The sequence below is a fragment of the Thermobia domestica genome, chromosome 15, assembly GCF_964235325.1.
Source record: "Thermobia domestica chromosome 15, izTheDome1.hap1.1, whole genome shotgun sequence".
In the NCBI taxonomy this organism is placed as follows: Eukaryota; Metazoa; Arthropoda; class Insecta; order Zygentoma; family Lepismatidae; genus Thermobia; species Thermobia domestica.
The window spans coordinates 8,572,449-8,588,504 of NC_137468.1; the positions used below are offsets into that span (position 1 = coordinate 8,572,449).

At 30.2% G+C, this 16,056-nt stretch overlaps 1 protein-coding gene across 1 annotated transcript in view; it reads left to right on the forward strand.

The window, feature by feature from the left end:
• LOC145672061 (protein scarlet-like) overlaps positions 1–16,056 on the forward strand; it is a 314,540-nt gene that overhangs the window by 88,387 nt on the left and 210,097 nt on the right. Inside the window, exons 2-3 of the mRNA XM_081741293.1 lie at positions 10,505–10,626; positions 14,141–14,306. Coding sequence (XP_081597419.1) covers positions 10,528–10,626; positions 14,141–14,306 — 265 coding nt within the window. The 5' untranslated portion in view covers positions 10,505–10,527. The remainder of the gene's footprint in view (positions 1–10,504; positions 10,627–14,140; positions 14,307–16,056) is intronic.

Consider the following 16,056-nt stretch of genomic DNA (forward strand, 5'->3'; position numbering starts at 1 on the left):
ATCCATTATTTGTTTAATAATTCGAAAGTTTATTTGTTATTCGTATAATAATTCAAACGTTTATTCGTTATTCTTGTAATAATTTTATCTTTATACATTATTTGTTTAATAATTCGAATGTTTATTTGTTATTCGTATAATAATTCAAACGTTTATTCGTTATTCTTGTAATAATTTTATCTTTATACATTATTTGTTTAATAATTCGAAAGTTTATTTGTTACTCGTATAATAATTCAAACGTTTATTCGTTATTCTTGTAATAATTTTATCTTTATACATTATTTGTTTAATAATTCGAAAGTTTATTTGTTACTCGTATAATAATTCAAACGTTTATTCGTTATTCTTGCAATAATTTTATCTTTATACATTATTTGTTTAATAATTCGAAAGTTTATTTGTTACTCGTATAATAATTCAAACGTTTATTCGTTATTCTTGTAATAATTTTAATTATTATTCATTATTTGTTTAATAATTCGAAAGTTTATTTGTTACTCGTATAATAATTCAAACGTTTATTCGTTATTCTTGTAATAATTTTAATCTTTATTCATTATTTGTTTAATAATTCGAAAGTTTATTTGTTATTCGTATAATAATTCAAACGTTTATTCGTTATTCTTGCAATAATTTTATCTTTATACATTATTTGTTTAATAATTCGAAAGTTTATTTGTTACTCGTATAATAATTCAAACGTTTATTCGTTATTCTCGTAATAATTTTAATCTTTATTCATTATTTGTTTAATAATTCGAAAGTTTATTTGTTATTCGTATAATAATTCAAACGTTTATTCGTTATTCTTGCAATAATTTTATCTTTATACATTATTTGTTTAATAATTCGAAAGTTTATTTGTTATTCGTATAATAATTCAAACGTTTATTCGTTATTCTTGCAATAATTTTATCTTTATACATTATTTGTTTAATAATTCGAAAGTTTATTTGTTACTCGTATAATAATTCAAACGTTTATTCGTTATTCTTGCAATAATTTTATCTTTATACATTATTTGTTTAATAATTCGAAAGTTTATTTGTTATTCGTATAATAATTCAAACGTTTATTCGTTATTCTTGTAATAATTTTAATCTTTATTCATTATTAGTTTAATACTTCGAAAGTTTATTTGTTACTCGTATAATAATTCAAACGTTTATTCGTTATTCTTGTAATAATTTTATCTTTATACATTATTTGTTTAATAATTCGAAAGTTTATTTGTTACTCGTATAATAGTTCAAACGTTTATTCGTTATTCTTGCAATAATTTTATCTTTATACATTATTTGTTTAATAATTCGAAAGTTTATTTGTTATTCGTATAATAAGTCAAACGTTTATTCGTTATTGTTGCAATAATTTTATCTTTATACATTATTTGTTTAATAATTCGAAAGTTTATTTGTTATTCGTATAATAATTCAAACGTTTATTCGTTATTCTTGTAATAATTTTAATCTTTATTGATTATATGTTTAATAATTCGAAAGTTTATTTGTTATTCGTATAATAATTCAAACGTTTATTCGTTATTCTTGCAATAATTTTATCTTTATTTATTATTTGTTTAATAATTCGAAAGTTTATTTGTTATTCGTATAATAATTCAAACGTTTATTCGTTATTCTTGCAATAATTTTATCTTTATACATTATTTGTTTAATAATTCGAAAGTTTATTTGTTATTCGTATAATAATTCAAACGTTTATTCGTTATTCTTGTAATAATTTTAATCTTTATTCATTATTTGTTTAATAATTCGAAAGTTTATTTGTTATTCGTATAATAATTCAAACGTTTATTCGTTATTCTTGTAATAATTTTAATCTTTATTCATTATTTGTTTAATAATTCGAAAGTTTATTTGTTATTCGTATAATAATTCAAACGTTTATTCGTTATTCTTGCAATAATTTTATCTTTATACATTATTTGTTTAATAATTCGAAAGTTTATTTGTTATTCGTATAATAATTCAAACGTTTATTCGTTATTCTTGTAATAATTTTAATCTTTATTCATTATTTGTTTAATAATTCGAAAGTTTATTTGTTATTCGTATAATAATTCAAACGTTTATTCGTTATTCTTGTAATAATTTTAATCTTTATTGATTATTTGTTTAATAATTCGAAAGTTTATTTGTTATTCGTATAATAATTCAAACGTTTATTCGTTATTCTTGCAATAATTTTATCTTTATACATTATTTGTTTAATAATTCGAAAGTTTATTTGTTACTCGTATAATAATTCAAACGTTTATTCGTTATTCTTGCAATAATTTTATCTTTATACATTATTTGTTTAATAATTCGAAAGTTTATTTGTTATTCGTATAATAATTCAAACGTTTATTCGTTATTATTGTAATAATTTTAATCTTTATTCATTATTTGTTTAATAATTCGAAAGTTTATTTGTTACTCGTATAATAATTCAAACGTTTATTCGTTATTCTTGCAATAATTTTATCTTTATACATTATTTGTTTAATAATTCGAAAGTTTATTTGTTACTCGTATAATAATTCAAACGTTTATTCGTTATTCTTGCAATAATTTTATCTTTATACATTATTTGTTTAATAATTCGAAAGTTTATTTGTTATTCGTATAATAATTCAAACGTTTATTCGTTATTCTTGTAATAATTTTAATCTTTATTCATTATTTGTTTAATAATTCGAAAGTTTATTTGTTACTCGTATAACAATTGAGACGTTTATTCGTTATTCTTGCAATAATTTTATCTTTATACATTATTTGTTTAATAATTCGAAAGTTTATTTGTTACTCGTATAATAATTCAAACGTTTATTCGTTATTCTTGCAATAATTTTATCTTTATACATTATTTGTTTAATAATTCGAAAGTTTATTTGTTATTCGTATAATAATTCAAACGTTTATTCGTTATTCTTGCAATAATTTTATCTTTATACATTATTTGTTTAATAATTCGAAAGTTTATTTGTTATTCGTATAATAATTCAAACGTTTATTCGTTATTCTTTTAATAATTTTATCTTTATACATTATTTGTTTAATAATTCGAAAGTTTATTTGTTATTCGTATAATAATTCAAACGTTTATTCGTTATTCTTGTAATAATTTTATCTTTATACATTATTTGTTTAATAATTCGAAAGTTTATTTGTTACTCGTATAATAATTCAAACGTTTATTCGTTATTCTTGTAATAATTTTATCTTTATACATTATTTGTTTAATAATTCGAAAGTTTATTTGTTATTCGTATAATAATTCAAACGTTTATTCGTTATTCTTGTAATAATTTTATCTTTATACATTATTTGTTTAATAATTCGAAAGTTTATTTGTTATTAGTATAATAATTCAAACGTTTTTTCGTTATTCTTGTAATAATTTTATCTTTATACATTATTTGTTTAATAATTCGAAAGTTTATTTTTTACTCGTATAATAATTCAAACGTTTATTCGTTATTCTTGCAATAATTTTATCTTTATACATTATTTGTTTAATAATTCGAAAGTTTATTTGTTACTCGTATAATAATTCAAACGTTTATTCGTTATTCTTGTAATAATTTTAATCTTTATTCATTATTTGTTTAATAATTCGAAAGTTTATTTGTTATTCGTATAATAATTCAAACGTTTATTCGTTATTCTTGCAATAATTTTATCTTTATACATTATTTGTTTAATAATTCGAAAGTTTATTTGTTATTCGTATAATAATTCAAACGTTTATTCGTTATTCTTGCAATAATTTTATCTTTATACATTATTTGTTTAATAATTCGAAAGTTTATTTGTTACTCGTATAATAGTTCAAACGTTTATTCGTTATTCTTGCAATAATTTTATCTTTATACATTATTTGTTTAATAATTCGAAAGTTTATTTGTTATTCGTATAATAAGTCAAACGTTTATTCGTTATTCTTGTAATAATTTTAATCTTTATTCATTATTTGTTTAATAATTCGGAAGTTTATTTGTTACTCGTATAATAATTCAAACGTTTATTCGTTATTCTTGTAATAATTTTAATCTTTATTCATTATTTGTTTAATAATTCGAAAGTTTATTTGTTATTCGTATAATAATTCAAACGTTTATTCGTTATTCTTGCAATAATTTTATCTTTATACATTATTTGTTTAATAATTCGAAAGTTTGTTACTCGTATAATAATTCAAACGTTTATTCGTTATTCTTGTAATAATTTTAATCTTTATTCATTATTTGTTTAATAATTCGAAAGTTTATTTGTTACTCGTATTATAATTCAAACGTTTATTCGTTATTCTTGCAATAATTTTATCTTTATACATTATTTGTTTAATAATTCGAAAGTTTATTTGTTATTCGTATAATAATTCAAACGTTTATTCGTTATTCTTGTAATAATTTTATCTTTATACATTATTTGTTTAATAATTCGAAAGTTTATTTGTTATTCGTATAATAATTCAAACGTTTATTCGTTATTCTTGCAATAATTTTATCTTTATACATTATTTGTTTAATAATTCGAAAGTTTATTTGTTACTCGTATAATAATTCAAACGTTTATTCGTTATTCTTGTAATAATTTTAATCTTTATTCATTATTTGTTTAATAATTCGAAAGTTTATTTGTTATTCGTATAATAATTCAAACGTTTATTCGTTACTCTTGCAATAATTTTATCTTTATACATTATTTGTTTAATAATTCGAAAGTTTATTTGTTATTCGTATAATAATTCAAACGTTTATTCGTTATTCTTGCAATAATTTTATCTTTATACATTATTTGTTTAATAATTCGAATGTTTATTTTTTACTCGTATAATAATTCAAACGTTTATTCGTTATTCTTGTAATAATTTTAATCTTTATACATTATTTGTTTAATAATTCGAAAGTTTATTTGTTATTCGTATAATAATTCAAACGTTTATTCGTTATTCTTGCAATAATTTTATCTTTATACATTATTTGTTTAATAATTCGAAAGTTTATTTGTTATTAGTATAATAATTCAAACGTTTATTCGTTATTCTTGCAATAATTTTATCTTTATACATTATTTGTTTAATAATTCGAAAGTTTATTTGTTATTCGTATAATAATTGAAACGTTTATTCGTTATTCTTGCAATAATTTTATCTTTATACATTATTTGTTTAATAATTCGAAAGTTTATTTGTTACTCGTATAATAATTCAAACGTTTATTCGTTATTCTTGTAATAATTTTAATCTTTATACATTATTTGTTTAATAATTCGAAAGTTTATTTGTTATTCTTATAATAATTCAAACGTTTATTCGTTATTCTTGCAATAATTTTATCTTTATACATTATTTGTTTAATAATTCGAAAGTTTATTTGTTATTCGTATAATAATTCAAACGTTTATTCGTTATTCTTGCAATAATTTTATCTTTATACATTATTTGTTTAATAATTCGAAAGTTTATTTGTTACTCGTATAATAATTCAAACGTTTATTCGTTATTCTTGTAATAATTTTAATCTTTATACATTATTTGTTTAATAATTCGAAAGTTTATTTGTTATTCGTATAATAATTCAAACGTTTATTCGTTATTCTTGCAATAATTTTATCTTTATACATTATTTGTTTAATAATTCGAAAGTTTATTTGTTATTCGTATAATAATTCAAACGTTTATTCGTTATTCTTGCAATAATTTTATCTTTATACATTATTTGTTTAATAATTCGAAAGTTTATTTGTTACTCGTATAATAATTCAAACGTTTATTCGTTATTCTTGTAATAATTTTAATCTTTATTCATTATTTGTTTAATAATTCGAAAGTTTATTTGTTATTCGTATAATAATTCAAACGTTTATTCGTTATTCTTGCAATAATTTTATCTTTATACATTATTTGTTTAATAATTCGAAAGTTTATTTGTTATTCGTATAATAATTCAAACGTTTATTCGTTATTCTTGCAATAATTTTATCTTTATACATTATTTGTTTAATAATTCGAAAGTTTATTTGTTACTCGTATAATAATTCAAACGTTTATTCGTTATTCTTGTAATAATTTTAATCTTTATACATTATTTGTTTAATAATTCGAAAGTTTATTTGTTATTCGTATAATAATTCAAACGTTTATTCGTTATTCTTGTAATAATTTTAATCTTTATTCATTATTTGTTTAATAATTCGAAAGTTTATTTGTTATTCGTATAATAATTCAAACGTTTATTCGTTATTCTTGCAATAATTTTATCTTTATACATTATTTGTTTAATAATTCGAAAGTTTATTTGTTACTCGTATAATAATTCAAACGTTTATTCGTTATTCTTGTAATAATTTTAATCTTTATTCATTATTTGTTTAATAATTCGAAATTTTATTTGTTATTCGTATAATAATTCAAACGTTTATTCGTTATTATTGTAATAATTCAAACGTTTATTCGTTATTCGTATAATTATTCAAATATTATTTAGTTATTCTATGATTATTCGAACATTTGTTGTTTTTACAATAATTCGGAATGTATTCGTTATTTGTTGAATAAGTCGAACGTTTATTCGTTAATGTATAGATAACACATCTATGTAGCTAACACTTTTAAAAGCCCCTTAGTGCTGGTCTAGAAGGTAGCGCGCGCATCTGATGCTCTTGGTTTTGCGTTTAATTCTCAGTGAAACTTGAACACATTAAAAATGCTCAGATTCCCGCTTAACTGTAGGTCCACGTCTTCTGAAAAGAGACGCTAAAACTTTAATAAAAAATGTTTTCAAACTATTTTCTTTCCTCGAAACGCTTCTGGTGGGCTGTGATAGCTTCTGGTGGGCTGCGGTAGAACATTCTCCTCTGTCGCATGCGGCCCCTGGTTTGATCCTAGTGCGCGTCAAGTGGGTTTTCTGGTGAATAAACACCGTGTGCGTGCGCTATCTCGGGATTAACCCGTTTCTTCCCACTTTTTTCATTCTCATCATTACCGTTTACTTTATCCTTTGTCCTACATCTACTAACCTGAGATGTTAAACTGAAAGATTTCATTTCATTTCGAATCCCTCCGAATCCATATATACAGGGTAGCCCATTTTAATCTCTCCACGGAAATATCTCGAAAACGGTTGAACATAAATGAACTGAACAAAAACTCAAATAGGAAATACCATGGGGCAAATCGAATGGTAATGTCATGGTGCCTTGCAGGGCCGCTCTTCAAGGGGGCCTGGGGCCCAACTTTAAAATTTGAAATGGAAACATGGGGCGAGTTACACCTCGTTCGATAGATCTTTAAAAACTAAAAAGCGATGTGACAAAAGATTTTTCATATCGGTCACCGTATTCAAAATGGTAGCAAAGATATGTTTGCTGTATCAGATAAACGTCCAGTACTACTAATATGAAAACGGTTGAACATACATGAATCAAACAATGCCCCCAGGGCCGCCTTTCATGTTTCATAACGTTTGTACACATTGTTCTAAAATTGCATTGTTCAACAAATTGGTTTCGCATTTCAGTTGATTCATTTTTGCACAAATCATTGCCTGCAATCAAAATGGATGGTACCATTTAACAAGAATTTTACTTATTTTTTTCCATTACAGACATCTATCTCTTATAAAGACATCTATCTCTTATAAAAGCACATTTCAGATAATTTTGTTGTGTAGATACAATTTGCAAAAGCTAAGGTTCTAATTTGCAATTTCACCGTTCCTTCCCGTCCCGCTTCACCCACTTAACGTTGGACCGATAATTTTCTAGGAATTAGATTTTGTCCTTTGATTATGGCACTTTAACTCTTATCATCTTCTCCTCTGTTGCAACATTTTCTAGCCGTGAAATGGTAAATACCCTCTCTGATTTCCTATAGGAGTTTTATTCTGTTCATCCGTTATTATCTTCAACCGTTTTGATATCAGTGGTACTGGACGTTTTATCTGGTACAGGCACCATGTCTTGGCGGCCATTTTGAAAACGGTGACCCATATGGACATCTTTTGCCACAACGCTGTTTAGTGTATGAAGATCTATTGAAAGAGGTATCACTTGACCCATATTTTCGTTTAAAATTTCTAAGTTGGGCCTGGGACCCTATGAAAGGCAGCCCTGGGGGGCACCGCGACAACATCATTCGATTTGCCTCATGGCTTTCCTATTTGAGTTTTTGTTTGGTTCATTTATGTTCAAGCGTTTTCATATTAGTGGTACCGGATTTTTATCTGATACAGCTAACACAACTTGGCGGCCATTTTGAATGCGGTGAATGATATGAAAAATATTTTGCCACATCGCTTTTTAGTTTTTAAAGACTTGTCGAACGAGGTGTCACTCGGCACATATTTCCATTTAAAATTTTAAAGTTGGTCCCGGGCCCCCTTGAAGAGCGGCCCTGAGGGGCACCACGACATCACCATTCGATTTGCCCCATGGTATTTCCTATTTTAGTTTTGTTCAGATCATTTATGTTCAACCGTTTTCGAGATATTTCCGTGGAAAGATTAAAATGGGCCACCCTATATACACAGGGTGTTAATGAACTATACCGACAAACTGTAAGAGATGATTCCTCACATCAAAATAAGAGAAAAAGTTTATATGGAACTATGGCGGAAAGTACATAGTTTCAGAGCTAGGGCTGTCCAAAATCGCGAAAAAGCCAAATTTCAAGCGGCCCTATTTAGAATTCAAGAAACTATGGATGGTGGTCCTTATCAGCGTAAAGTAAGAAACGCATACACAATCCAAAAGTGCATGTTTCGTCAATTTCCAATAGGTATAGAGGGTATTCTCTACAGGGTGTAATTCTCAGATATGCTCTCAATAGAGTTTTCAGATATATCCTGATTTCCATGAGGGTTCAAAGTAGTAGTGGGCCTATAAACCGGTTTTTAGGAAAACCGAAACCGATTTTTGAACATTTCAAAAAGCAAGTTTTTATCCGAAACCGGTTTCGGTTTTCTCCAAAACCGAATTTTTTACCGGATCCGGTTTCGGTTTTCTTCAAAACCGGTTCGGGTGTTTCTCAAAATTAGTTCTTTTTTTGACCAGTTGACCAGAATAGTGTTTTCTTGTTCTTCGGAAGCCGATTCAGTTTCCACAGAAATTAAGGTTTTCCAAACGTTTTCACTGAAACCAGGTTTGGTGAAAACCGAACCGGTTTTAAAGAAAACCGTAACCGGTTCCGGTGAAAAACCGAACCGGTTTTGGAGAAAACCAAAATGTCGGGTTTTCGGATTTCGGTTTTTCTAGAAACCGGTTTCCGGTTTTTTTTATAAAAACCGGTTTTGCTCATCCGTAGTTCAAAGTAGGCAGAAGGTAAGGCTTGACAACAATGGACATGCAATGCTTCGGAGAGAAGTTGAAAGTGTCAGGAACCGGCAGCTCAATGTTTTTTTGTTTTTTTTTTTTTTTTTCGGAATAACGTGATTCGATGTATTTCTTCACGGTATATTTCACGTTTTCTTCACTTATAAGCGTGAAAGAAAACATTGCAGCATGCGTTTTCCCGAATACGAGAGACCGTGCTGCAGACGATCTTTAACACTTCCGACATTGTGTCAAAGAATTCCATGTTCACTGTTATCAAGGCTTATCATTTGCCTACTTTGGACCAATCATAAAGTCAGAGCATATCTCAAAATTCGATTGATGGCATGTCTGGGAATTTCACCCTGCATGGAATACTCTGTACACCCATTCAACATTAATGAAGTATGCGTGACTTCCTTTACACTGATAAGGACCACCATCCACAGTTTCTCGAATTCGAAATAGGGCCTTTTGAAATTTGGCTTTTTCGCGATTTTGGACAGCCCTAGCTCTGAAACTATGTACTTTTACCCACAGGTCTATATAAAGTTTTTCTCTTATTTTGATGTAAGGAATCATCTCTTACAGTTTGTCGGTATAGTTCAGTAACACCTTAAATATATATACAAAGTACGGGACAAAAATAAAAGACCAAAATCTTCAAGATTATTTATTCACGTTCTGACAAATCATATGTTTAACCCTGTTGCTGTAAGAATTTGTAAAAATAAAGATAGTTAAAGTAAAATTTACTGTTCCTGGGTATACCTGGGTAAAATTTACTGTTATGTCTAGGAATAACAAAGGGTTCTGCGAACTCGAAATATTCTAACAACCGGTTCTAGGAAACCGGTGCAAACCGGCTGAATAGCACCACGGCCTACGGGTACTCCTCTCACCGGAGATCGAACTCTGATCCTCACATACAGAAAGTATACACGTTAACCACTTAATTAAGTAAGTACTTGCCAGTGGGATTTTATAACGATTAAAGTTCCGAATAACTTTGAGCCAAATTCTATTCACGTTGGAATCGTTTCTAAAAGGTAATAAAACTTTAATGTAAATGGCACACTCTCGGCTACCTTGACTTATAACTCCACGTGGATAACATGTTTATTATTCTTGGAACGACGAGATTTTTTTATTCTGATTTTTTCTTTTCTTTTTGTGATGAACAGGTTGGAGTGGATGTGTGAAAAGAATGGGAGTAGGTCTTGAAGGCACAGATGGCTACGGCGAATCAGCAGGAGTTTTACTACAACAAAGTCTTAGTACATCTTACGATGCATGCCAAGAGGAGGTAAGAGATAAGATCGAATGAAAATGCAAATCCTAAAATCTTTAACGAGAAGGGAATCAATTATTTAAAGCGGATTATATCTTAACAAGATTGATATGGGTATTCTTTTAATAACACTTTTAATAATATTAAGAGATTTATTTTGTCACCACTTTTTCTACAGACGCTAAAGGAAGTAAATTCTGCAAATGAAAACCTTCAAACATGTTAATTTTGAATTTTATATATATATATATATATATATATATATATATATATATATATATATATATATATATATGGGGTGTTCTAAAAATGGCGACTACGAACCAGAGAGCACTCTTCTACAGGCCAAAATAAAGCGAAAATGTTGTATGATGAAATGCCCTCCGGGGCCTCCTTCAGCCGCTATGCGTAATCAAAATTTCACAATGTGGCAACGTCGCAGATTAACTTGGAGCCATTAACATTACTCTACGAGTACAAGGAGTTGAATCGATTGCTACATTAATAAGTGATGCTAGTATCAATCAATATCGATTTTAGCTGTCGTCTGGAGAGAATCGATAGAATTATTTGATAGATTGGTATATCTAATCTATGGTTCTATATTTGCGACGTTGCCACATAGTGCAATTTATGTCTCCAGACGATGACTTAAAGGTATACAAATATATATAGTTTTTGCTTTATTTTGACGTGTAGGATATATATAAGGCCGGATTTAGGGGAGGTGCAAAGGAGCACGTCCACCCACCTTCGTTGTAAATATACACTATTTAAAATGAGAAGCTATTATAGCAGTGAAAATAGCAACACTTTCCGAAACTTTCTACAATCATATTTTCGCTTGGGGCTTAAAAGGGAAAGCAAAACTTTGCAAAAGCAATAGTTTAAGTCGATTTTCTAAAGGTTGAAGGAAAAGGATTCACGGAGCAAAACAACATAACATTGTCAAGTAGGGAAGATAACACAACCCAGGAGGAGAGAACATTTTTTCCTGCATAATACTTGCAACCCTCCGTTCTGCAAAATACTTTCCTCCGTTCTATGCATCAGTGTTGTCAGGGGTAAAGAATATTGTCACATGTCACAGAAGTTTCCCATGAAGTCTACAGCATTGGCGGACATAATTAAACAGTGGCCCATACTAGGTTTGTAGTATGTTAGTGTGAACCCACAAGCACATGTTGTCACTTATGTACGCCAATGTGGTAGACTTCATTCGGAAATCTTGAATGTTCGATTTGGTTGGCAACACTCCCACACTGGGGTGATTGGGAGACTGGAACATTTGCACTGTTTTCCATTGTCCAATGCTGTTCTGTCACATTTATTAAACATTCGTTCAAAATGACACGCACGCCATTTTCAACATTGTGATGTTAACACTTATTAGCAGCACTGACAATCTAGAATGGTTGGGAGACGGTCACGCTCAACGACTTTTTGCTATAGTGTCGTGTGATGTTTCTGCCAAGCATGGTGAAAAAACGTTTAATCGTACGGAACCTGTTTTACAACTACTCATTTTTACACTTGGTTGGCAACACTGACAAACCAGGGTCCTTAGAAGAGGAATGTGTCCATAATATATTTTCTCTAATGACGAATGATGTTTATGAAACGTTCCATGGATATACATCCAGTGGTAGAGAAACCATCTGCCATATTGTATTTACAATTCGTTGGCAACACTGACCAAATGGGTACGACGGGGTGCAAAGTGATATTATTAAACTCTTTCCCGAATCACGTTCTAGCAATGAGCCAAAAAGGAACACGATGGGCTAAGACAATTTCGCGTACTGTATCATAACATTTATTTTTACTTTTGTTGAATATGCCAAGAACTGTCCTTCTAGCATTGTTTAAATAGCCCTTCTTTTGACTATAAGAAAACATTATTAGGGTGAATAAATACGCTAATTTTATTATATACTGACCCATTAAATAATATAATAAAACAATTAATTTAAACAACCAAATGTGCAAATTGTACATATGACAGGAAAGACAGTCCCTTTATAAACATCCAAGCGTATATCCTTTCACTTAGTAAGCAACATTGTAACTTACAGGATGCCACCTAGATTTACTGTGATGATTACTAAATTTATCCCTCATACTAAATTTATGATGATTAGTAAAGTTAGTATGAGGGATTAATTCCGCTCTTTCCAAATGCATTTTCTCTCAGAGTCGTGGCAGTCAGCACGCCGTCGTGGCAGTCAGCACCTTGATATTTGCAATCAGCACCAATAATTGGCTGTGGTAGTCAGCCCCCGTGGCAATCAGCACCAAACCGTCTCAGTTGTAGCCGATATTGTTTACATTTGAACTGCGCCACCTGCAGGAATATTCTATAAAAGATTTGAAACCTGTATCTGACTCTTCATGCAGCCGTTGGTTATCTGAATAGTGTACACGTGTATGCTCCGATTAAAGTTTTTGACATAAAACAATAATCCAAAACTTGTCATCCAAAAATTAATTGTTAAAATTGAAAACTAAAAATAATAAAAGAAAATTCGTGTTAATTATACGTATTTCATTTTCACTTTTCCCAAAAGAATTGGTATTGCTGAATGCAGTGGTGCTTTCTGAGGGAAGTCGCATTCCTTAGAACTCAATGTTTTACTGCTACAAACCAAGGGGAAAAAATCCACCTAATATACTACAAGGGAGAATCAGAAAGTACGGTTGCAAGGTTGATACTTGTAGAGTTTCGTCTGTTATAGTGTAATGAGGACTGTGTGGTAATTTTAATACATGGAGTTGGCAACGTTGCAGACTTTCAGCCACCCATCATCTACGGCACTAGTTGTAGATAAACACAAATGACAACTTGTTTGGAGAACTGGTCTCGCGAAGTAGTCTGTTCAGTTATTCGATTTCTGTGGGCAAAATATGTAACCACGGCTGAAATTTACCGGCAGCTAGAGGTTTACGGATAGACGGTAGTGTCTCGTCAGCATGTTACAGAATGGTGTCGAAAGTTTGCGACTGGTAGAGAAAACCTTTCCGGTTTGCAGCGGAGCTCAGAAGACCACCACGCTATTGAAGCAGTTTCGCTGGAACATCACCGACCACTCTTCCTACAGCCCGGACCTCGCTCCAAGCGACTTTCACTTGTTCTCGCACTTGAAAGAGTACCTAGGAGGCTGTTGGTTCGCTTCAGACGAGGAGGTGAAACACTATGTGACAACGTGGATGAACACGGAACGACAGGATTTTTACCAGGAGGGAATCTTCAAACTCATCCCACGATGCGACAAGGGCCTCAACCGATATGGAAACTGTGTAGAAAAATAACCTAATGTATGTTCTATAAGTTGGCTGTATTGGTTGTATGAAATTATATATACACGTTTGATTGTAGGCTTTGCAATCTTACTTTTTGATCAGCCCTTGTGTATGCATGCATGTGTGAAATTCCTACGTTAAGTAACATCATAACTACTCTGTTTCAGCTGAGGTTTTTGTGTTTACGCATAAATTAATTTTTTTCTTTTTTTTCTTTTTGTTGTTTCAGTTTCCAATAATTCCTCTTCCTGTGAAGAGTCCCAAAAATTATGACTGGTCGCCATCAAGTAACGGCATAACTTTAACATGGCGAGACTTGAGTGTTTATGTACCACAAAGAAGTACTTCACTGTTCAAGAAAAGAAACAGACCATTCAAGAGAATTCTCAACAGTGGTAAGTATTCCTATTTTGAATTATATTTCGATAAGGAATGAATCAAAGGACCACAAGAATTTCGTTGAAGAGCGAAAGAGAACTTCTCTTTTTCATACTGTGAGGCATGTTGTTGCGAAATATGGTCGCTTACTCTGAGAGAAGAACGTAGATTGAAAGTATTTGAAAATGAGATTCTGAGACGAATATTCGGACCCAAGAGGAACGGGAATAGGGAATGGAGGAAACTTCACAACGAGGAACTACATAATTAATACGGTTTACCAAACATTGTTAGGGTCATCAAGTCTAGGAGGCTTAGGTGGGCAGGTCATGTAGCTAGGATGGAAGAAAGTAGAAACACTTTCAAAGTTTTTCTTGGAAGACCAATCGGAAAACGACCATTAGGAAGACCTAGGCGCAGATGGGAGGTCAATATTAAGATGGATCTCGCAGAAATAGGAATACAAAGTAGAAACTAGATTCAGTTGGCAAAGGGCAGAAGTCAATCTAGAGCTTTTGTGAACGGGGCACTGAACCACCGGGTTCCATAGACCATAGAGTTAGTTATTGTTATTTAGAGGCGTGTTGTATCAACAAATTTTAGATGACAATTCGATTGGGAAACGAAACAAAAGGTAACACGTTTGGTGTTTAGTACAGTGAACGTTACTGACACATGTGAGCATGCAGCTTCAGCATGAGCTGACTGTAATGTCTTTCACATGCATAGATGCATTTTTGAGACGAGCGGTGAGGTGGATGTGAGCACTATGCCACCTAAAATAAAATGAAATTTCAAGTTCTTCGTTTCTCGGTTATGGCTTTTAAGGTCAAAGAAACGGATAGTGATAAAAGTAAAGCTTTATGAAATAATTAGTGAAATGAGAGTGTGGTAGGAAATTAGAGAACAGTAAGAAAATAAACAGACACAATATTATACACAACTCTCTTGTTGCTATATTTTAGCGTACACACACTGAGAAAAATCTCTTATCCGGACAGCAGTATATTGTACACTGAGAGACAAAAATTACTTCCGTTTGATGAACTTAGTTTCGTAAATGACTTCAGAAAAGAAGGACAATTCGAGCACCGTTTTCCAGTAAATTAAAAAGAACTGCAATTCTTTTGTGCGTTCCAGCTATAAAACAGCTATTCACAAATTAAATTTTACCAAACTGAAAGAACTTCTGTCGTTGACTGTACAAATATACGGAGTTCTTTGTTTACTACGAAAATCTGTACGGAGCATACACTATCAATATACTACATACGTAAGTGCCTTTTTTCCCGCTTAGATATTACATCATGTCGCTGCAGGATGTCTGGCATCTAACAGTCTTCCATATATTACATACGTATACGTATGTTACATATGTCAGCTGTATGTTATATACGGCCATCTGTACCTGAGATCCTGAGATTCAGTTACATGTTTCCTGTTTTTTATTTCATATAGTCATAAGATAAATCCTAAAACTACAGGATTTACGCACGTAAGCAACGTTTTTACGTACGCCACATGCGGTTTTTCCCTTAAGCACAAGAGACCCGGATTTGACTGACGGTGAGGTGTGAGGTCCTGTGATTGGAACCCCACGTTAAGCTATAGGTCCACGTTTCATATAGCCCCGGTACTGAAAGGGACGCTAAACTTTGATCCAAGATACCAACGATATTTTTTTTACCATAAACCCATCTAATCTGGGATCAAACCAGGGACCCTCGCACTAGAAGAGAGGGCTCTACCATTGAAATCTTTCAGTTT